The sequence below is a fragment of the Leopardus geoffroyi genome, chromosome C1 (genome assembly GCF_018350155.1).
Source record: "Leopardus geoffroyi isolate Oge1 chromosome C1, O.geoffroyi_Oge1_pat1.0, whole genome shotgun sequence".
NCBI classification, from domain to species: domain Eukaryota; kingdom Metazoa; phylum Chordata; class Mammalia; order Carnivora; family Felidae; genus Leopardus; species Leopardus geoffroyi.
This window is the reverse complement of record NC_059328.1, coordinates 178192616-178214718: the sequence shown is the minus strand read 5'-3', so window position 1 is coordinate 178214718 and position 22103 is coordinate 178192616. Positions and strand designations below refer to the sequence as shown.

At 36.1% G+C, this 22103-nt stretch overlaps 1 protein-coding gene across 8 annotated transcripts in view; it reads left to right on the top strand.

The window, feature by feature from the left end:
• Positions 1–22103, top strand: part of STAT4 (signal transducer and activator of transcription 4) — a 115140-nt gene that overhangs the window by 72227 nt on the left and 20810 nt on the right. For all 8 annotated transcript variants that reach the window (XM_045480556.1, XM_045480557.1, XM_045480550.1 and 5 more), the window contains 11 exons: positions 4556–4654; positions 6790–6882; positions 7757–7835; positions 11175–11260; positions 12729–12880; positions 14683–14841; positions 15558–15650; positions 18548–18607; positions 18916–18933; positions 19021–19114; positions 21361–21405. In XM_045480556.1, the coding sequence (XP_045336512.1) occupies positions 4556–4654; positions 6790–6882; positions 7757–7835; positions 11175–11260; positions 12729–12880; positions 14683–14841; positions 15558–15650; positions 18548–18607; positions 18916–18933; positions 19021–19114; positions 21361–21405 (978 nt within the window). The remainder of the gene's footprint in view (positions 1–4555; positions 4655–6789; positions 6883–7756; positions 7836–11174; positions 11261–12728; positions 12881–14682; positions 14842–15557; positions 15651–18547; positions 18608–18915; positions 18934–19020; positions 19115–21360; positions 21406–22103) is intronic.

Genomic DNA, 22103 nt, shown 5'->3' with positions numbered 1-22103 from the left:
TCACCAACATTCCTGATGTCCCAGAGGACATTATTTTATGGAATAATATGAATGCCAATGGGACTAAGTTGAAAAGAGATTCAGAAAATTTGAATTCTAAGTAAGTGAAGAAGTTTTAGGAATACATTAACCAATTTACTTCACATGTATTACCCTTTTTATATATGCACAGTGCTGATATGTGATTTTAAATATTTATATCTCTATAGAAATAAATCCAGAGTTCTTTCAATAAGGATAAAATAAAATTTCCAAGTGATAGAAAGCATTATGTCATAGTTTATATTTTTGCTTCAAAGCTAAACGCATCATTAAAGTTCAGTTCACAGAAATGGCAGGATTGACTCACTAGTATATAATACGTCTGAATGTGTGTGAGAGAACCCTAGGGAGAACAATCCACAAGATAGATTTTAGCATGTCTCTTTCAATAACTGATTAAATTAATCAGAAAAAAAATCAACAGAGATGCAGAAATCTGAACAAAACAACTGACACACATTGGGCTAATGAGCCTGTGTAAGACATTTGCACTGCATGCAGACTTCACATTCCCCACAAGCTCATATGGGACATTTACAGAAGGTTCATCTGCTGGGCCACAAAGCAAGTCTCAGCAAATTTTAAGTGGTTAAAGTCACTCAGAACATCTACTCTGATTAGAATTTTTTAATCTATAAAAAATGAGTGGAAAAAAAAACCCAGAGAAGTAGAAAACCCCTATGTTTGGAAATTAACCAAAACATTTATTTCTAAACAAGACGTAGGATGAAGGTAAAATCCTGATGGAAGTTAAATGATAGAAAAGGGAGAAAAATGTTATCAACATTCACAAAAGATATGATTTGTGTATGTAGAAAATCTGAGAGAGTTTATAGATCAATTGCTAGAAATTGCTAAGAGATATTAAAAATACATTATTAGAGGGGTGCCTGGGTGACCAAGTCAGTTAAGCATCAGACTTAGGCTCAGGTCATGATCTCATGGTTTGTGAGTTTGAGCCCCGCGTCTGGTTCTGTGCTGACAGCTCAGAGCTTCGAATCTGCTTCCGATTCTGTGTCTCCCTCTCTCTCTGCCCCTCTCCTGCTCGCACTCTCTCTCTCAAAAATAAATAAACATTAAAAGTTAAAAAAAACACACATTATTAGAGTCAATAAGATTTTTGCTAAGTTGCTAGATTCAAATTCAATATATAAAAGTCAAATATATTTCTACATACCAGCAAAAATAATTAGGAAAGAAAGATATAATTTATTCTATTATCAAAAATACCAGTTATATAGAAATAAACCTAACAAAACAAAGTGTAAGATCTCCATAGATAATTATAATGCTTAATGGAGAGACATTAAAGAAGACCTAAATAAATGGATTAGAACACAATTATAAAGATGCCAAGTTTCCCAAATGTATCTAAAGATTTAGCAACATTTAAATTCTCAACATGATCATGTGCATGACTGCAGGCAGACAAGCTGGTTCTAAAATTTATATGGAAATGCAAAGAAACCTATTTTGCTTGACGTCGAAACTTATTATAAAGCTCTAGTAATTAAGATAGCTGGTTGATAAAACAGAGATAGGTAGAATCCTAGATGGAATCGAGTCCAGAAGCAAACCCACCCACATGTGGACACTTGATGTATGAGACCCAGCCCAGCAGAGCACAGTGGGGGAAGGAAGTCAGTAAATATTGTCAGAACTGGGTACCCACATAGAAAAATGTGAAAAGGACCTCTCATTATTAACAAGCTCCAAGAGAATTACAGTGAAAAACAATACGATAAAAAGGTAACAGGGAAAAAACCTCCATGACTTCAGGTTAGGGAAAAACTTCCTAAGTCATAAAAAGCATTAATCATAAAGGGAAGAATTAATAAGTTTGATTTCACCAAAATAAATACTTCTATTCATTGGCACTTATGAAAGCACAGCCACAGGGCAGAAGATAATGTGCTACCCATATATAAGACAGACACACACCCAACAGAAAATGGGCAGTTTTCTCTCTCTGGCGTTATCTTCCTTCCTTCCTCCCACCAACACAGTCAGGGGTGTTTTTTATTTTGTTTTGTTTGGGTTGCGTTTGGTTTCGGTTTTGATTGCTTTTCTTTTTTCTTTTTTCTTAAGGTTCATACACGTGGTAACTGAAAGATGAACAGGAGTACATCATTGATATTTACCAAAATAAAAAGCACTAATTTGGTTTTGAATCTGTAGTGATCAATTTTCCATGAGATGTTTTTGTCTCATACAGTTAAGTGAGGGACTAAGTTAGAAAAATGCAGAAGGAAAAGTGAAAAGATAGGCTAGATGAAAACAATGGTGATGCTGTGCTCTCTTTAACTAAGGGAGAAAAATAAACAGTTTAACCTTATAAGACATGAGGGGAAGTTGAATCTGAAAGGGAAGGTAAAATAGTTCAAGCAGGAAAGGAAAATGAAAATGTACACAACAGAGCTGAGAAATGTTGAAAGATAGTATCTGAATGATCACGGGAAAGCTCCCATAAGGGTGAGAAAAACAAAGACAAATAATGGTGATTCTCAGGGTCTTAGCAGAACTCCAGATCTTGGGAAGAGTTTTCAAGTTTATATAAATAACAGAGCCTCCAAATGAGCCCTAGAAGAAGAAGCCCTCTATTTTTTTTTTTTTTCAACGTTTATTTATTTTTGGGACAGAGAGAGACAGAGCATGAACGGGGGAGGGGCAGAGAGAGAGGGAGACACAGAATCGGAAACAGGCTCCAGGCTCTGAGCCATCAGCCCAGAGCCTGATGCGGGGCTCGAACTCCCGGACCGCGAGATCGTGACCTGGCTGAAGTCAGACGCTTAACCGACTGCGCCACCCAGGCGCCCCGTGAAGCCCTCTATTTTTAAAACCAGAATATTTAAAAATTAAAGGCAAAATGAGAAAGCATTATCTTTCTTGGGAAGTTGAACAGGAGTTATTGGAAAAAAATCAATAGATAGGAAAATTAACAACAGGAGCAAATTTCTAACTACAGACTGTCTGAAATTGTCAGCATGCAGAAATGGGAAATTTGGTATGTTTGCTAAAGAAATAGAATCATTTTCATTTCTTTACCTTATGGGCTGTTGTCAGTTTATTTTTTTATTTTATTTTTTTTTTTCTTTTGGAGCTTTCTGATTTAAGAGGGAAGAAAGGTTTTTGCAGGTTGTAGAATATGGAAGAGCAGGAACTCAGAAACTTGGTGTTTACCCTAGGTTTACAAATAAAAGTCCCAACTGATGTGCATCACCTAATAAAATTATGGCAGCAGTGAAGGTCATAAAAATGTTTACAACCTCATTTCTTTCCTTGAAAGATCCTTTGGTTTATCAATCTGTATAATCTTACTTTTGATTAATCGCCAATTTTCCACTTTATGGGTCATTATTCTGTTTGTTTTTTTTTTTCTGTTATTGACCTTTTGACCGTTTCGTAGATAATTATCACTTCCTTCAGAGAGGAGGGTGGAGGGAAACTAAATACTTTTCTACATTTATTAAGCATCCTGTTAACCCTGGCTTGGAAAAGTCCTCGTAACAAAGAAGTTTAACACTCCTAAAATAATGGTGGTGTTGCAGATAGTTCTATAAACCAAGACATCTCAGACCCCTGCAGGGCCCTGGCAAGTGAGGTAAATCAGTGCCTAGATTTCTCAGTGGTGGACAATCGGGCACACATTTCCCCCGAAGGGATTACAATATTTGAACTTACACAACATACCTAGTGGCTGAATTAAACCCACAGACTGCCAGCTGCCAATGTCTGCACTAATGTCTGCATAGGTAATAAAAAATGTATATGCTTAGGTGTGATAAAAGTATTACTGCTAAGGGGTGCCTGGGTGGCTAGGTTGGTTAAGCATCCAGCTCTTGGTTTCAGCTCAGGTCATGATGTTGGCAGCTCATGAGACAGAGCGCCCTGTTGGGCTCGGTACGGACAGTACAAGAGTGCTCTCCCTCTCTCTGTCTCTTTCTGCCCCTCCCTTGCTCTCACTCTCAAAATAAATAAATAAATATTTTCTCAAAATAAATCTTTCTATCTTTCTCAAAATAAATAAATATTTAAAAAAACATATTATTGCTGAAATGTGTGACAGTTCCACTCTAGTAAACTCACGGTTATAAGCCAGTCGACATGAAAGGCTTGGACTGAAGAATGTTTGAAGCATACCATAAAGTACAGAGTTAACAAGTGAACAGCTGGGACCACCTGGTTCATAACAATTTACAAAGAAGTAACTCTTTTACCTAAAACTTACCTTACGCATAAAATAAACGGAACCTCCTGAGTGTGTGTTCAGAGCCTTTCCTACAGAAGTGTTCAAGAACTCTTTAATTATTAAAAATGATTTTTGAGGACACAGCAATATGCTACAGAGGAGTTTCACTCACAATATAAGTTTCTGTGGCTTTAGGGCAAATTGAAATAAATCCCAAGTCATTTCCTATATTTAATGAAAGGTTATTTTTGATTTGCAGGTAGTGATGTTTCCTTACGATGTATACATTTAAGCTTTTATGTTGTTTTTGCTCACTTTTTTCAGGGAAAATTTCATGGAAATCCAATGCATGTAGCTGTGGTCATTTCAAACTGCTTAAGGGAAGAGAGGAGGATATTGGCTGCAGCCAACATGCCCGTTCAGGTAATATTTTCTGAGCTTGTGATCTTGTTATCACCTTGAACTCAATTTTTCTGAGACAGATAAATTCTTATCTTCTTCCCATCCAGCTCCTTCTACCTATGCTAATGGTGCCAACCATCCTTCCGATCACTTGGAATCAAGGTCATAGGATCATTTTTGAGTAGTTCCTTGTCCCTTCCTTCATACTGAGATAATTACCTCGCCCGTCTAGAGTTTGTTTCTGGAATCCTATCTATACATTCTTCTCTGTTTCCATTGGTCACCTTCTGATTCACAATCTTAAAACACCAGTTGGGGAATATAGTTAACTATCTCCTAGTTGAATTCCTAACTACCATTTGGATTTTGCTTCCCTCAGCGTGTTTATCCTTAGGGATTGATGTTGCTCAAAACCTTCTATATCTCCCGATTTCCTACCCCACAAGTCCAAAACTACTCCACAAGCAAAAACTTTATCTTTTAGAAACTCCACAAATACCTGCTTGTGGATTGTTTCAATATACTTTGCACCTGCCATTTTTTAGATTCTATTTTATCACCCTATCCTGAATGAATTCAGAGCCCCCAACCAAGACTCATAGAGAAAAGAATGAAGCCCTTGGGAATACTTTTTCAGTTAATCCTTATAAAAAGGAAAGAATATGTAAGTAATCAGTTTTCCAAATGACATCCTCCATAATTTAGTAAATCACACCACTATATTTATTTTTAAAAGCCCAAGAAAAGTATCTTTTTTTGGAACTGTTAAGAATTTTTAGATTTAACTATTGTCAGGTTATGGTTGTTTTGGGAGAAGTATGAAATTTTAACAATTTCTTCTTTCTTAGATGAAGAAGGGCAGTATCATTTTTATTTAATTTAAAATCTAAAGTATAGTGCTGCTAAAGTAAATATAGCTTGATTCATAATTGGGTAAAAATTAAGATTCTATGACTACTATTATATGATATTCTTATATATCCTCAACTCTGCTTTTCTATATCCCTCTTATCTCTAGTCATTGTAGTATGTGTGTGTGTGTGTGTGTGTGTTGTTCTCTTTAAATGTCAGATATCAGTCAAATTAGAAGCTACAAATAATCTCCCAGATGCATGCCACAACATGGTACCACATGCTACCATAAAAGAAGCACTGTTGTAAATTTCAAACCTTCAAACCAATATACAAATATCTGGATGGATCTATAGATAGAGAGAGAGTGAGAGACAGAGAGAAATAACTGAAGACAAAATGAGAGAGAAGGAACTTTATAAATATTTTCCAATCTGAAGAATGTAGTGTAGTTGAAAGAACACTTGACTGCCAGCCACCCGCATCGGCTCTACTTGAGGTTCCACCCGATTTGCTTGGTCAGGTCATCAGCCTTTCTAACCGTAGCTCCTGGCCCAGCTATAAGGTAAAGGGGTTGCTGATGTTCTAACTCTCATCTCTGGGTATCTGTATACTTTGATACCAAAGGAACGCACTCAGTTTCTTTATATCTGAGGAACACTCAATGTTAGATTATTTGAATGGCCAAGAAATGGTGCTTGGAAAAGTTGGTTAGCACCTTTCTGTTTAACTAGGTTAACAGTTTCAGATATTCTTTAGTGAGCTCCCTTTTGTTCCGGTGTAAAAGTAAATCTCATCCCAGCAGATTCAACATCCCTAATTCTGAATTTAAGTCCAACTTAACGTAGCCACTATACTCATTTTTAAATTACATGTATTCATTTTATAGAATTTCGAAAGTAACAAAAGGTCTGTTGTAGAATGTTAGGAAAAAAAGTTTAAGCCATAAAATCATCCATAACTTCACTTATATATTGATAACATTTTAGTGTGTGTGTTCTTCCAATCATATGTACTTAAGTTCACATGTCTATGCATATATCCATATATTTCTACATACATATACATATATAAGAACTAGAGATCACAAACACATAGTGTTTTTATAATTTGCTCTTTTTCTTAACAACTTAGTGCTACTTTAAATGTCATTAAATATTTTTCTAAAGTATGCTTTTTAACAGCTGTAGAATGTTCCATATCATACTGATCCAAGCCTCAGTTCAAAGTATGCTACATATGCTACATTTGTTATAAACTTGTTTTATCTACATCACTGAAAGTTCAAGACATCTTTTTTCTAGGGACCTTTGGAGAAATCCTTACAAAGTTCTTCAGTTTCAGAAAGGCAGAGGAATGTGGAGCACAAAGTGACTGCCATTAAAAATAGTGTGCAGGTGAGTGTCTCATGAAAAATTAGCAAGGTGGCCCTAACTGTGCCTCTTTTTCTTATGTGCCCAAAGCTAGTACATACAGAAATCATAGGGTAACTTGTCAATAAGATAACTATCTCTCACACACTATGTTCATATTAGAAAAGATTTCTTTGGGGGAAACTTTTCAACTTCAATTTACTGGAGACTGGAGCTCCCCACCCCCCAAATTCTAAGCCTCTAACCTTCTCATCTGTAATGTCTGCATCTTCATCTGCAAAAGTGAGGATAACGACCACCACGGGCTTGTTGTGAGGACAAATGAGATGATGTAAGGAAAGCCATTAGCCCAGATCTTGGCACTTAATACCTATTATGTCTGAGCAGAAAGATATCACCACGTTTGGAGAAAAGCAAAGTGAAATCTTGAAACATAAACAAACAGGAGACATAGAGGAAGCATAGATATTTTTCTAAGAAGCAGAGAGGGACTGTAGGCTGAATTGTCATAAAGTACAGCAGATTAGAATAGAGCCTTTCAGTGAAAAGATAACTGATACATTAACGCAGAGTTGTAGGGAACTAAAAGGGAAAAGGTATCCATATTCTCCAATAATAAAAAAAAAGTTATTAGTAGCATCATTTGGAACTGAGAGATAAAAGGCAAGATGCTGAAAGATTTTCAAACAATCAGGAAGGAAAAATGAAGAGAACATTTTGTCTGGTTCTTCCAGTGCTTTTCAAACTTCATGGGAATTAGCTCTTTAGAAATGTAGATTGTACACACTTCGTCTAGGACATGACTGAAGCCCCAAATAGTGTATTTTGAAACACTGATGATGATATTTCCCTGATGTGCTTACATGTAACAACAGACTATGTTTTCTTTTGTAAAAAGATGACAGAACAAGACACCAAATATTTAGAAGACCTGCAAGATGAGTTTGACTACAGGTATAAAACAATTCAGACAATGGGTAAGTTTTTATTTTGTCTGTAGTTCTACCTAGGGACATAAAGACAACATGACTAGGACTTATTCTTTACTGACAAAATTGATAAATTGATCTACTTCCCTGAGTGAAGTGCTTTTGTTTTTGTTTTGAAGAGAGAGTGCAGGAGAGTATTTTGCTTCCTCCTTTTCCTTCTTTCTCTTTCTCTGTGTGTGTCTGTGTGTGTGTGTGTGTGTGTGTGTGTGTGTGTGTATACCAACCAATTCAAAGTAAATTATACAGCTCATGAGAAATCAGAATCAAAATATCATTATCACAACTAAGAAAAGTAATAATAGTTCCTAGCATGATCAGGAAATTACTAATATCATCCCTAAATGAGTGTTTTAAATATAATTTCTTAAGTTGTAAGTAGAAATATAGGGTGCCTGCCTGGCTGAGTGAATAGAGCATGAGGCTCTTGATCTCAGGGTCATGAGTTCAAACTCTACCTAGGGCGTAGAGCCTCCTTAAAAAAAATTTTTTTTTTAATTGTAAGTAGAAATGTGATTCACTGTAGGAAATTTGGGAAGTAGACAAAAGCATTAAAAAATTAAAGATCATACAAAATTCCACCATCTATACATAAACACTGTCAAAATGTTAGTATATTTCCTTCCAGCCTTTTCCTTATATATTCAAATACATACATATCTATTTATTTGCAAAAATAATAATAATACACAGTTTTGTGTATTGCATTTTATTTATTTTTTTTTAATTTTTTTTTCAACGTTTATTTATTTTTGGGACAGAGAGAGACAGAGCATGAACGGGGGAGGGGCAGAGAGAGAGGGAGACACAGAATTGGAAACAGGCTCCAGGCTCTGAGCCATCAGCCCAGAGCCCGACGCGGGGCTCGAACTCACGGACCGCGAGATCGTGACCTGGCTGAAGTCGGACGCTTAACCGACTGCGCCACCCAGGCGCCCCTGTGTATTGCATTTTAAACTGAAGTTTTAATTTAAATATTTCCCTGTATCATAAAAAATCTTCAAAGACATAATTTCAATAATTGTATGAATGTTGAACGTAAGAACACTGCAATTATTTGATTATCTCTGTGATTAAACACTGAGTTTGTTTACAATTATATGTTTTTTAAAAAATGGAAAGGGAAAAAAGCAATGAAGGAATGAGAATATTTATAAGGTCTAAAATTTACAAGTAACAACGGATTGATCATTCGAAGTGTACTGCCATTAGTGGGACAATTGAGGAAATTCCAATTAGGTCTAGATTAGCTAATCGGATGTACCAAACAATTTGCAGGCTTTGGTAATTGTACTACACTTATGTAAGATATTAGAGGGAGCTGGATAAAGAACAGATGGAAACTGTACTATTGTCGCAACTCTTTTGTAGTTCTGAAATTATTTTCAAATAATTTTTCAAAACAAATCGGATAGAAATCTCTTATTTACTGAAGCATTTTTAACTACTGAGATGTTAGCTTAAAACTTCTGGAAGGAACTATGGATGACTGTGACCAAATGCTTAACTGTCATCTAAGATTTAAAAGCAAAGATATTCGGATAGGAATCTTGTTTGGCATAGGTGACAAGTGACGTGTTCTCCTGGCATCTTCAGGATGTGTTGGTTCCTATGAGGTCATGTTTAAAATAGTCATAGTTGCTTATATGTATAATTTTTTCCTTCAGAAAAAATGGCACAAACATGCATTTCATCAAAGGGGTCCATGATCCTAAAAAGGTTTAGAAATACAAATTTAATCAAGCATTCCAGTCCATTGAATGCAGTCTCATCCCAAATCTCATATGTGAGTCACCAATTTAAGCAGTAGAATGTAGAGGCATCTGGGTGGCTAAATAGGTAGAGCATGTGACTGTTGATGTCAGAGTCATGAGTTCAAGCCCCAGGTTGGGCATGAAGCCCACTTAATTAAAAAAAAGTTGTTAAAAAAGAAGTAGAATGTAACAAAATACATTAAACGATAGACTTGCTTTGAACTTAGCATATTACAATTAGAGTTATATTGATATTATCAGTGCTTCACGAGCATTACGAAGAATCAAATTGATCATTCTATCACTTAAATCAACAAGTATTCATTTTGTTGATTATAAGTGAAATGAAATGGTTTTTTTAAATGTTTATTTATTTTTGAGAGAAAGAGAGAGAGAGAAAGCGCGGGCAGGGGAAGGGCAGAGAGGGAGGGAGACACAAAATTCGAAGCAGGCTCCAGTCTCCAAACTGTCAGCGCAGAGCCCAATGCAGGGTTCAAACTCACGAAGCACAAGATCATGACCTGAGCTGGAAAGTCAGACACTTAGCTGAACTGAGCCACCCATGAACCCCGTGAAATGAAATGTTTTAAGTGAAATGAAAGACACATGAACACAAGTTATATCTTGCTGGTGAAGACTGAAAAGTATTAGCTGATGAATTTTGAGTTAATAAAATGCTGTAGAAGCAAGATTTTGCTACATGTGGAATCTAGGAGTTAGCGAATTTGTGAATACAACCAAGAATGATTTCCTGGAGGTCAGTGCTATTTTGTAGAGAAATTGGGCCCCACGTTGTTTTGGGGCCTCTTTTTCACAATCACACAGGTCAGATTGGCATTTCCACCCTTCACTTTTCACCGACAAGAGCAGTTACTATAAATAACCGCTTGCTATATACCAATAAAGTTTAATGTTCAAGTTAAATAATACAACGTTTATTGCACATCTCCCATTTAAGAGGATAAGCCATCTCAGGTTTTTTTCAGTCAGAGATTTTTCTTAATTTGTAACTCTTTCCTGCTTCTAGTTTTACTGTGAGGCAAGCCCATTCTGCAAAGGACAGAAAGGAAAGCAAAGGACTTCATCGTTATTAGTTCATGAGACTAAGTAGGTAAAACTGCAACTCTTCAGGCAGTTTTCCATAATTCCTGGGTATCAAGTAGAGTGAGGCAGATGGGTAAAGGCATCAGGAGGAGTCAAATATGATTAATGGGCACAAAGACAGGCCCCTTTCCTACTTACGCCAACCAGCTAGGGTTACTATCAATGTAGAGGTATCTTAAAAAGGAATACATTTCAAAAACTTTTTTACCTCTCTCTCTGCCCCAAAAAGGAACATGGTGTGAAGAATGGTCTTCAGTCAAGGTCTGTATGATAGAGAGCTCACTGGCTTACTCGGTGGTGATCCTTCCTGGCAAATGAGCAGATAGCGACTGACTTTCATGCTCATCTCTAACAGTCGCATTAGGCTTCTGTATCTTAAGACTTAAGGATGGGAATTGCAGCAGATGTAGCTTTCAGGACAGAGACCTTTGCCTTGGAGTGGACTCCACATCTCATCTCTTTTCCTTCACAGATCAGGGGGACAAGAACAATGCCCTAATGAATCAGGAAGTTTTGACTCTGCAAGAAATGCTTAACAGTCTCGACTTCAAGAGAAAGGTTAGTGAAGAAATTTAATTTGGCCTTTTGCCCGTTTTTCTCCTTTTCCTGTATTTGATCCTACTGAAAAGAATCAAGCTCTTGGATTCCTTCAGTTCTATTTAAGCTGAATGAATAAATGGCAATGTTTCTAGAAAGAGTGCCATGCTGTTTGCCATGCTTCTCTTGCTAAGTTCACAAAGTTGGACCTCTTGCGAGTTTATTTATCTTGCTTATGCTGTACATTTACTGTAGCTACCATTAATTTCAAGGTGAATGTTTTACCCAATTTTTATTTGCCACTATTTCAGACATGACTGTCTTAGTTTCTGTACTTAATATGCTGATGTGGGTTCTCCTACACATGTATAATTAAAATATTATTTGATGACTACTAAAATTTTAATAGAAAAATCAATGTTCCAGTTTCTACTCTGAAAAATGACCTCATGCTAAGTAATTTCTTAGATTTCAGGATAGTTCATTGACAACTGAGCGTATTCAATCTAACCTCCTTTCACGGAGAGGAAGAACTCCTTTCTGACAAAATGAAATATTTTTTAAAAAAGGGAAACATTTCTATTTCAACTTTCTATCTCTCCTTGAAAATAAATGCATTGAAATCTGAGCTGTTACTGATAAGTCAAGAGTTTATTTCTAAAAGTTTGGCTTCGTTTTTTGTGCAGGAATTTGTGTGAGCACAGATAAATGTAAAATTTATTTTCACCCTAAATTATAAACTTTAACAGTTAGATATCAGATTTTAAGCATGCAAGTATTTAATCCAAGATAAGCTTAATGCTTTTATGCATAATGAATCTATACTATATGTTTTATGCATGCTATCTTATTCTACTTCAGAAAGAAGATTTTAAGGACAGAAGGAATCTTGGAAATAATTCTGTCCATTCACCTGATTGTATAGATCAAAATATAAAGTTCCAGCAAATTAAGTGGTTTATCCAAATTCACATAGCTTGTCACAGAACCAGGATAGGAATTCACAACTTCTAATCCTTAGGCCTTTGAAAGCTATACTTCTTCCTAAATTCAGATAAAGCCCTAATAAAAACTAATACAGAAAGACTCCAATTTTAGTCATTGCATTTAAAAATAAATGAATAAACATATTTATAAGAATATAAATTTAATCTGTGTCTTTTTAAATAATGGAGAAATGGCTGTATGACTAGAAGATTCAATGTTGTCACAGGAGGTACAAACTCAATATATTTACACTAAATGATATTACATTATGAGATTGCTAACTGTGGTCATGCTTCTTTCTTTGTGATGTTATTTGTGATAATTTAATAGTTTGAAAAGGCAGTGCTATGATAACTATAAGGTAGTATTTCATAAAGTATGTAGTGAGAATTGTAACCAAGCCTATATCTTCCAGGTCAGACAAATTGTTTTACAGGTTGAATTATAAGTGACTTTGGTTGTGTCTCCTGAAAATCTTTTCAGTAGTCACCTTTGTTTTTAGGAAGCCCTCAGTAAGATGACACAAATAGTCAATGAAACGGACTTGTTAATGAACAGCATGCTGATGGAAGAGCTGCAGGACTGGAAGAGGCGCCAGCAGATCGCCTGCATTGGAGGACCGCTCCACAATGGGCTCGACCAGCTTCAAAACTGGTAAAACGAATTGACTTTAGTTTCTAGTGAAAACCACAGGAAGTACAAAGCTTCAGTGTAGCTCAGCCAGAGATGTATATGTGTTTTTTTTTTAATGTTTATTTATTTTTGAGAGAGAGACAGATAGACAGAATGCAAGCAGGGGAGAGGCAGAGAGAGAAGGAGACACAGAATCTGAAGCAGGCTCCAGGCTCGGAGCTGTCAGCACAGAGCCTGACGCGGGGCTTGAACTGACAGACCTCAAGATCATGACCTGAGCCAAAGTTGGATGCTTAACCGACTGAGCCACCCAGGCGCCCCTATGTGTTTTTAATTTTATTCCTTTGGGGCAAAAACAAAGTATCTATAGAAGTCTATAGAATGCATCAGAAATGCTTACTTTTTCTCATCTAATATATTAATCTTAAAAGACTCAAGTGAATTTTTGAAACCTGCAATAAATACAGCTTTCTATAAGGACATAAGAAGCACTAACTTCAAAAGCTTAAAAAAAGATATCTTAGTTTTTAAATGTATATCTTAAGAAATCAGGGTTCAACGTTAGTTTTGTGTGTTCAACAAAGTGATTTATTTTTGTATTTAAATGAAATATCTCAAATGGCTAATACAACAGGGCATCCCCTACCGTATACACATAGGCTATCATATACAGATATCCTTTGTATTCGGAAAAAAAAATGTGGATAGGGCTTTCTTCTTCATCAGTGCCAAATAAAATTATCTGATCGAATGAGCACTTAGAAAAAATAATGAAAAAGAAGGAAAATGTTCAGTTGAAATCTAAAATTGCTTTCAAAGGGTACAGAGCAATACAAGGGAAATATGGCATAACTGGGGCCACTTGCACAAAAAGCTCCACCCCGCCAGGCCCGCTTGTCAAGAAGAGTAAGGAATTGGGCTCTTTTTAAAACACACTGATTTTCCTTGGGGAGATGCTTTAATTCCCTAACCTCACTGTAATCCCTTGTTTTGAAAACAAGATAAACAACAAAGGAAGCCATCAAGAATTTAGCAGATAAGCGTGCTTACACCAAATTCTGTGGGGGGTTGACAGATCTTTTCATAGCACTATGTGGGGAATAAACTTCTAAGTAGAAAGAGCTGCTGTCAGGGCCAGAAAGACTTAGCAAGTCTGTCCAGATATCCTGCCTCCTTGGGAGTGGACAGTCCCTTCAGTGTCCATTTCAGCCTCTCTCTTTCTTAAACTTCAGGCCCAAGAGCCCACCTCCATTGCTGAGGTGAGATCGCCACATAGTGAGTAAATCTCTAAGCATGTACCTTCTCCAGACAGATACACTGATAATTTTTGGCTAATACTTAGGATTTGAAAAATACATACTGGGGTGGGAAGGCAGTTCATTTCATACTGTCTTTTTTCTTTAGTATTCTTATGCATAACACTCTTCATATCATGTATTTTTAAAGTTTTAAATTTGCTCTTTCTCTACCCGTTAGTGAGTACCATATCCTTAACATATATATGTTTAACAGACTTGTAAACAAAAAAATTAAAAGGGATTTGGTTCCAGATGTTGACAAAATTTTATAAATGATGTCTATAACTATAGGTAAAAATGAGAAAACGTTGAAAACGTTTCCCATGCATCATACATCTTAGAGGAAAAACTAATTCGGGAAATAAACATACAGAACTGTCACTAACTTGTAATGGAATTAAGTAAATGATTGTATTAATTGAATAATTATTTAATAATTTATTATTTGCTAATGTGTTTAATAGTTAAAACGGTAGCTTGTTAAATGGGAAAACTATCTGCTGATTTTCATTTGTTGTTCAATAGCTTTACACTGTTGGCAGAAAGTCTGTTCCAGCTCAGAAGGCAATTGGAGAAATTAGAGGAGCAGTCGACTAAAATGACATATGAAGGGGATCCCATCCCCATGCAAAGAGCCCATCTGCTAGAAAGAGTCACCTTCTTGATCTACAACCTTTTTAAGAAGTAAGTAAAGTATTATCCATTTAAATGCCTCGTGGAAGCCTCAGTCTTGTGGGGTTGTAAGGACACCCTGGCTGGGGTTTTAGTGTTAAGGTGATGGGGGGGTGGGGTGGGTAGGCAAGTGTTAAACAGTGAGCCTCAGGGTAAAGGGAATAAAGCTACAGAGAGTTCCAGAAGCCTTTCTGCTCTTCACTATTTATTCAACACTTCTCCCAAGAACTGACTCAATTTTCCATGAGCCAAGCACATCATCCAGCTGAAGTTCATTTTTCACATTTTAGAAAACAAGATTTCAATGATTTCTTCTTAAGTATATATCCAAGAAATGAAGGGTGGAGACCATGTTTATGTGTATTAGCTCATCTAAAAAAAAAATTCTAATATCCAGAAATTCTAATATCCAGTTCAAAGATGGCATGAAATTAACTTTTCCTTTATGTTTAGTATGATAAAAATAGACTTTTATTCTTGACTCAAGTATAACAATTAAGAATTATTTACCATTGTTATTTAGGGACAATCTTTAGGCATTTTTTCCATCTCCTGGTAACTATTTATGAGAAGTCTTTGGAAAGATTTGAACTTAATGGACATTTGAATGTCTTCTAAGTGTAGAAAATTTGGATCTTTTAAGAGGACAGCATCCTGTTTCTCTGTGGTTTTCAGCCTGTCAATATTTTCAATGTTTTCAAGACGTGCTTTATTTCCTTTTAATCTAGCTCATTTGTGGTTGAACGACAGCCATGCATGCCAACCCACCCTCAGAGACCGATGGTACTTAAAACTCTCATTCAGTTCACTGTAAAGCTAAGGTAGGCAGAATGTGCTCTATCATTTCATTTGTTTGTGGAGCCTCAGCCACTGTGTTAATTACAACTCATTTCTCTCATAGTGCCTTTCATTCAACTCTTCTTTATTATGCACTTCCTGCATGCCCAGCACTGAGCTTTGGTAGATACCCTCAGAAATGTTAATATGAGGGCCCTGCTTGTAAAGAATATGACAATAAAGATGAAGGCCTGAAGGGTATTATCATGACAGTATGGAATTCCAACGTCGGGCATCATGGGGTTAATGGCTGAAAAGGCTGACTTGGTAGAGGCTAGCAAAGCCTTGTGGTCCCTATGAGGAAGGACCTTGCAGGAAGAGCAGAGACAGGAAGGAGAGTGGGATTGTAGGAGAGCGAGACGACAGAAATAATGACTTTCTGGGTATGTTTTGTAAGCATGTGAAATAGGGAGAGGTAGACTTGAGTAGATTGGGGACAGAATATGAAAGGCTTTGAATATCTTACCCATGAAATATGATGGTATGTTCTTCCCCTGTGATTGCCCAGCAGCTAGCTTATAGGATTTTCCACAAAAACTCATAATGCTGTAATTTTCAATACATCCTTACCATGTACCTGATTTAAAGACATATGACTTTTGTGTTATTGCTGCTTTGTCTGTGCATTTGATCCTTTCCATTAGCATGAGAAACCAAGACGTATCGTTTTCCCTAGTGACACTTAAAATACTGAATTTGAACTCAAACTTTCAAAGATTTTCATCATGCATCAATCTCCAAGGCCCCCAAGCTTTAAATTCCTAATCACTAAGTCATAATCACTAAGTAGATAGTGACTTAGGGCCCCACAATAGGGTCCCTGATCACACATCACCATTGGAACTTTATTTTTTTACTTTATTTTATTTTATTTCATTTTATTTTTTTATTCATTTCAAATCTATTGAGATGTAACTGACATATGCTATAGAAGTTTAAGATGTACAGTGTAACGACTTGTCTTACATAAGTTGCAAAATGATTACTACTATAAGTTTAGTTAACATCCATCACCTCAGAACTCCATTTTTAAAGGGAAGGCATTTTTCTTCAGTTTGCATTTTAAATACCTGACTTGAAATTCTTAATTATTTCCTTTGTGTGAATTTTGTAGTAAGACTTAAGAACCAAGAACAAAAGGCAGAGGCCAGGTTCCCTTTCAAAATTTCATGATTTTCAAAAGTTGTTCATTCATTCCTCATCCCTGTATTTCTATAACCCAGAAGACAGTAACACTAAAGGGAAATAGGATAGAGGGGTGGTGGACATCCTACTTTTCCTTGAGATACCCCCAGAGATGAAATGGTAAGTCTAAGATGCTCTCTGGGACAAAAAGGGAGATGATTAGGGAATGTTCTCAGCCAAGAGTTCAGAGTGGAAGAAGCTCCCTGAATGGGCATCACCTTACACGTTGTTTGAACTGATTGCCAGGAGCCTAGACCATTAGTCCCTGATTTGAAAGCAGCGTTCCTGCTTTCCTCTTCCACCTGACTGTTGGTTCCCTATCCTTCTCTGTACCCTGTTCTTCACTGTCTTGATAGATGATCCTTTACTAATATTCAAACTTTTTCCCTAAAACCCCTCCCTCCCAAAGAATTCCAGCCTCCTATTTCAAAAGGAGCAGTGACATGGGATTCCCTTTAGTCATCAGCATCTCACAGTGGATCAGATCCTTCCTGAAGTATGATAGGAAGGCAGAGAGGGAAAACTTGCTGCCCTATCTCATATGACCTCCTCATCCTTCACTACTAACAACTACACGCTTATCATATTCCAACCCTAACACCAAACCTGTGCTTCATGCAGGATTTTTAAGGAGACTTTGTCACATTCTACCCACACTTTTGTTTGAGCTGTCTATCATCTATAATTATATTTCTCTAATGCCAATCAGTTGCTTATTTCCATTTTCCATATTCCATCTATTATATTTAGCTGGACCTCTTCCCTTTATGTGTAGCTACGTCCACACTTCTAGGGCTGTCTTGGCCATACATGAGGAGCTCAATACATGCTGAGTGAATGAATGAGTTTTGGGATGAGTGCATGATTGGGATGAGTGAGTGAGTGATTGGATTAATATCTCTGAAATCGACTGAACCCACAGAGAGGGTATATTAGAGGTTATGACTCAAACGATTGGGAAAAGCAAAAGAATAAAGGATCTGACACCAGAAGAAGAAATTAAAGGAATTCTTACTCTGATCTTTAATCACTTGTTTGGAATTAAATCTTTTTAAGTTATGAACATTTTTGCTGGGACTTACATAGTGTACTTAAAGATTGCAAATACATTTGAATTGGAATTTTTCAGATCCCAGAGGCCTGGTCTTTCTCAGACTTTTTGCCATAAAACAGTTATCATCAAAACATTTTAGTTTTACCAAGCTTACAATTTTTTTATGATATGAGAATAAAATGGAGCCATATTGATACACTTGAATGTTTTTCTTATATTTATACACTTAACCCAAATTTGAGCTTTAGCCAAAATATATAGCTCTTTTTCTGACCTAGCCAATGTATTATTCAACATATATCAACTAAAGCAATATGGAAGTACTTCACAAATGTTTGTCAATACGATAGGAAATGTCTGCTGTCAATATTAGTAACATGACAAACTAAAGAGGAATTGTACATTTTTTATTTTTATTTATTTTTACTTTATTTTAATTCCAGTATAGTTAACCTACAGTGTTATATTAGTTTCAGATGTAGAATGTAGTGATTCAACCACGAATCACACTAACATATAACTGAAGATAACCTAAATTCAATTTATGTGTATAGGACATAACTATATTTATATATTTAAATATAAAAAGGCTCTTAGCACTTTTAATTTTTGGCTCTGATTCTTATTTATGTGTCTTTCCAGACTACTAATAAAATTGCCAGAACTGAACTATCAGGTAAAGGTGAAAGCATCTATTGACAAGTAAGTTTCTAATTTCATTTTGAAACATGAAAATGTGAGACTTTGTAAAAAGAACTTTCCTCATTCTATAGAATTATTTCAAACTTTTAAATATATTTCTCTAACATTACATATCAATGTACTTCAAATATTTGACTTTGAAGTTCAAACATTTAATAGAACTCCAATGAAGATTTCTTTAAAAAATTTTACTATAAAGTCTTGAAATGAAAATTTATGACTATATTATACTACTCTCTAAGTATCAAAGAAAGTTTTTACTAGATCCATAAAATAGCTCATTTTAAGGAATCTTCTTGGTTTTACAGGAATGTTTCAACTCTAAGGTAAGAAATTTATTTTATATATTTTTTGATGGTCCCATAAATGTATTTTACCTAAGACCATGTAAATAGCTAAGATTTTCTGTCTAGCAATCGAAGATTTGTTCTTTGTGGAACTCATGTCAAAGCCATGTCCATTGAAGAATCTTCTAACGGGAGTCTCTCAGTAGAATTTCGACATTTGGTGAGTTCAACAGTAAAATTACACAAGCTACTCCCCCTCCCAAATCAGACACATCCTTAACAATAGGCCTTATATGGGGCGCCTGGGTGGCTCAGTAGGTTAAGCATCCGACTTTGGCTCAGGTCATGATCTCACACTCTGTGAGTTCAAGCCCCACGTCAGGCTCTGTGCTGACAGCTCAGAGCCTGGAGCTTGCTTCAGATTCTGTGCCTGCCTCTCCCCTGCTCATGCTCTGTCTCTCTCTGTCTCAAAAATAAATAAAAACTTTAAAAATATATTAAAAAAAAAAGAATAGGCCTTATAATTAAATATATTTTGGTTTCTGGCATTTCTTATGTGAGATTAAGGGCCACATTGAGAAATAAAACATGCCATTATTGAAGAATTAAAAATGTTAGAAAGACCACAGTAACTTAACTCAGAAGTCCAAGTTCTCAAAAATGGTGAGATAGTACCTAAGTATATACAGCAATTGGTCAATATATTTTGGAAATAATAACAGACATAATTGGTCTTGTAATGGATAGGAATTCCTGGTTTCATTTTTTTAAATGTCCCCAAGAAATGATATCCAGCAACAACATGTCTGGCCGAAGGTGCTTTCATTTTTAGAGTAGCTTGTGGGCAGGTAGGATGTTCCTGGGTCTGGCGGTTGCACAGAGTTTGCCTTGGCATGTCTAGAAAGCTTCTGACCCAGCCTCAACCTGCTGCTTCTTGTTCATACCACTTCCTCTTAACCTAGAGTTCTCTTACTGCTTTCTTTCTAATTCTTTGTATAGTTCTTAGATTCCCAAAGACTACTGCTTTTCTTGCCAGATGCATGATACTCATGATTAGCACTTAGAAAGTACCTCACCCGAATGTTGGGGCACCACTAAGTGGGCTTCAAAGGGTCTAATTTCTAAAAGATAAAATTTAGGTTAATAGATATCTGCATATACAAATGTATGCTGGCTTTTGTTTTTAATTTTGTTTTTGTTTGGTCTGTAGTATTGAAGGGTACATTTCTTTTTCACTGAATCCCTCCAGTGTGAGACTGATAAATAAACAAAATGTAAGAAGGAGTTATGTATTATACATCCTTATAACTAATACTCTTTTCACATAGGTTCATTTCCTATTCTTAAGAAATTTTCAATAATGGACAATGTTTGCTAATAAATAAAGCTGTAAGAGACCTTAACGTAGAGATGTCTATCTCTCAAAAAAGGTCATGTGGAAAGGACAAGGAACATACCAAAAAGTGGTTAGGTCTTTACTCCAGGAGGGATAACACATAAAATAAAATCTTACTTTTTAAGGTGCTCTTCTAGTTACAAAGCGTTTTTATACATATTATCTTTTGCATAATAACTTAAAAAAAAAACTTTATTTTTGAGGCTGGGGAGGGGCAGAGTGAGGGGAACAGAGGATCCGAAAAGGGTTCTGCGTCCACAGCAGCGAGCCCAATGCGGAACTCGAATTCACTAACTGTGAGATCATGACCTAAGCCGAAGTCGGACATTCACCCAACCGAGCCACCCAGGCGCCCCGCATAATAACTTCTAGTTGCTTTTTAATACAAAACTAAATGTAGAAAACCAGAGAGGCAAAAATGAAAAAATTAAAAATCATCTGTAATCTCACTACCTTATAGCACTATTGCATCTTTACTTTCGTTTTCATTCTTTTCTAACTTTTGTATATGTACTTTTTAAGTGAGATCAGCACTTATGATCTCTATGTAGGCACTATGTAAACTGTTGTCTGCCTTTTAAAAAATGAAGTCATCTATATCATGAACATTTCTGTGTCCCTGAGTCTCTAATGCCATGTAGTAGCTTCCTGTGTCCTGTGGCATAGTACCTCCCATTGTTTGTTTCCCCAATCCTCTGTGTTGGTTTCACAGGGATTGAGAACCATTGCAGCTTAGCTCAGGTGATGCTTTCCAGGTACAAAGGAGTGTTGAGTAGATTTTAAAACATCCCAGCATGATTTCCTCTTTCCAAAACGTGGGCTGAAAATCATAGTCTTAACAGTATGCCAATTTCCTCACGTCCCTTAGTGAAAGTTTCTAAAGTGACATCCCATGAGATGAAACCGTCAGCTTCTTTCTGTTGAATCTGGGCACCTGTGTCAGGTTTCCGTAATTAGAAGACATCTGGGTTACTGTTCTAGAAAGCAGAATTGTGGCCCAGAAAATCACTCCAATAGGTATGACTGACTCGATATTTAATTGATAATGCTGTTATTCCTTTTTTGCAAAGCAACCAAAGGAAATGAAGTCCAGTGCTGGAAGCAAAGGAAATGAGGTACAAAATGATTTCTACAAGATAATTATTTTTAGGAAATAACTCTATAATATCTTATTTTTACAAAGCTTTTAAACTGTCCTTTATAGTTTTATGTAAAGTCAAATTCATGTTTCTCTGGTTACAAACGTAAAGCTGGATAAATGCAAACAGTCTAAGAAATTTTGTCTTAAAGAGGAGAAAATAGAAATTGCATATAATAATACCCTTTTAAAAGAAAAACTTAACATTTTGGTTCACATCATTCCAGACCTTTATCTATGTATATATTACTTTACAATATATGTACACATTGTTTCATAACCTGCTTTTTTCCCACATAACAATGTAAGGTGAACAGCTTTCCATAACCTTAAATACTCCTAGAGAACATCACTTAAAGTGCCTGCACTGAATTGCATTTCACAGGTGTGCTGTAATGTCTTTAGTCAGTTCTCCCTTATTATAAAACATCTTAAAATCACTCATTTTCCACAGATAAGAGTTAAGTCTCAAACTTCATGACATATTATATGAAAATCAGACATGAAAAACAGCCCTGTTACTTTATGGTATCAGTTACCTTGCCTTTTTACTTCAGGCTTGTGTTCCACTGGATGAAATTGATTAACAGAACAAACTGATGCCATTCCAGTGTTTACATTGGAGTCAGTAAATGACAGAGTGGGCAAACCCTGGGTTGGAAGTGGCCTTGGGGA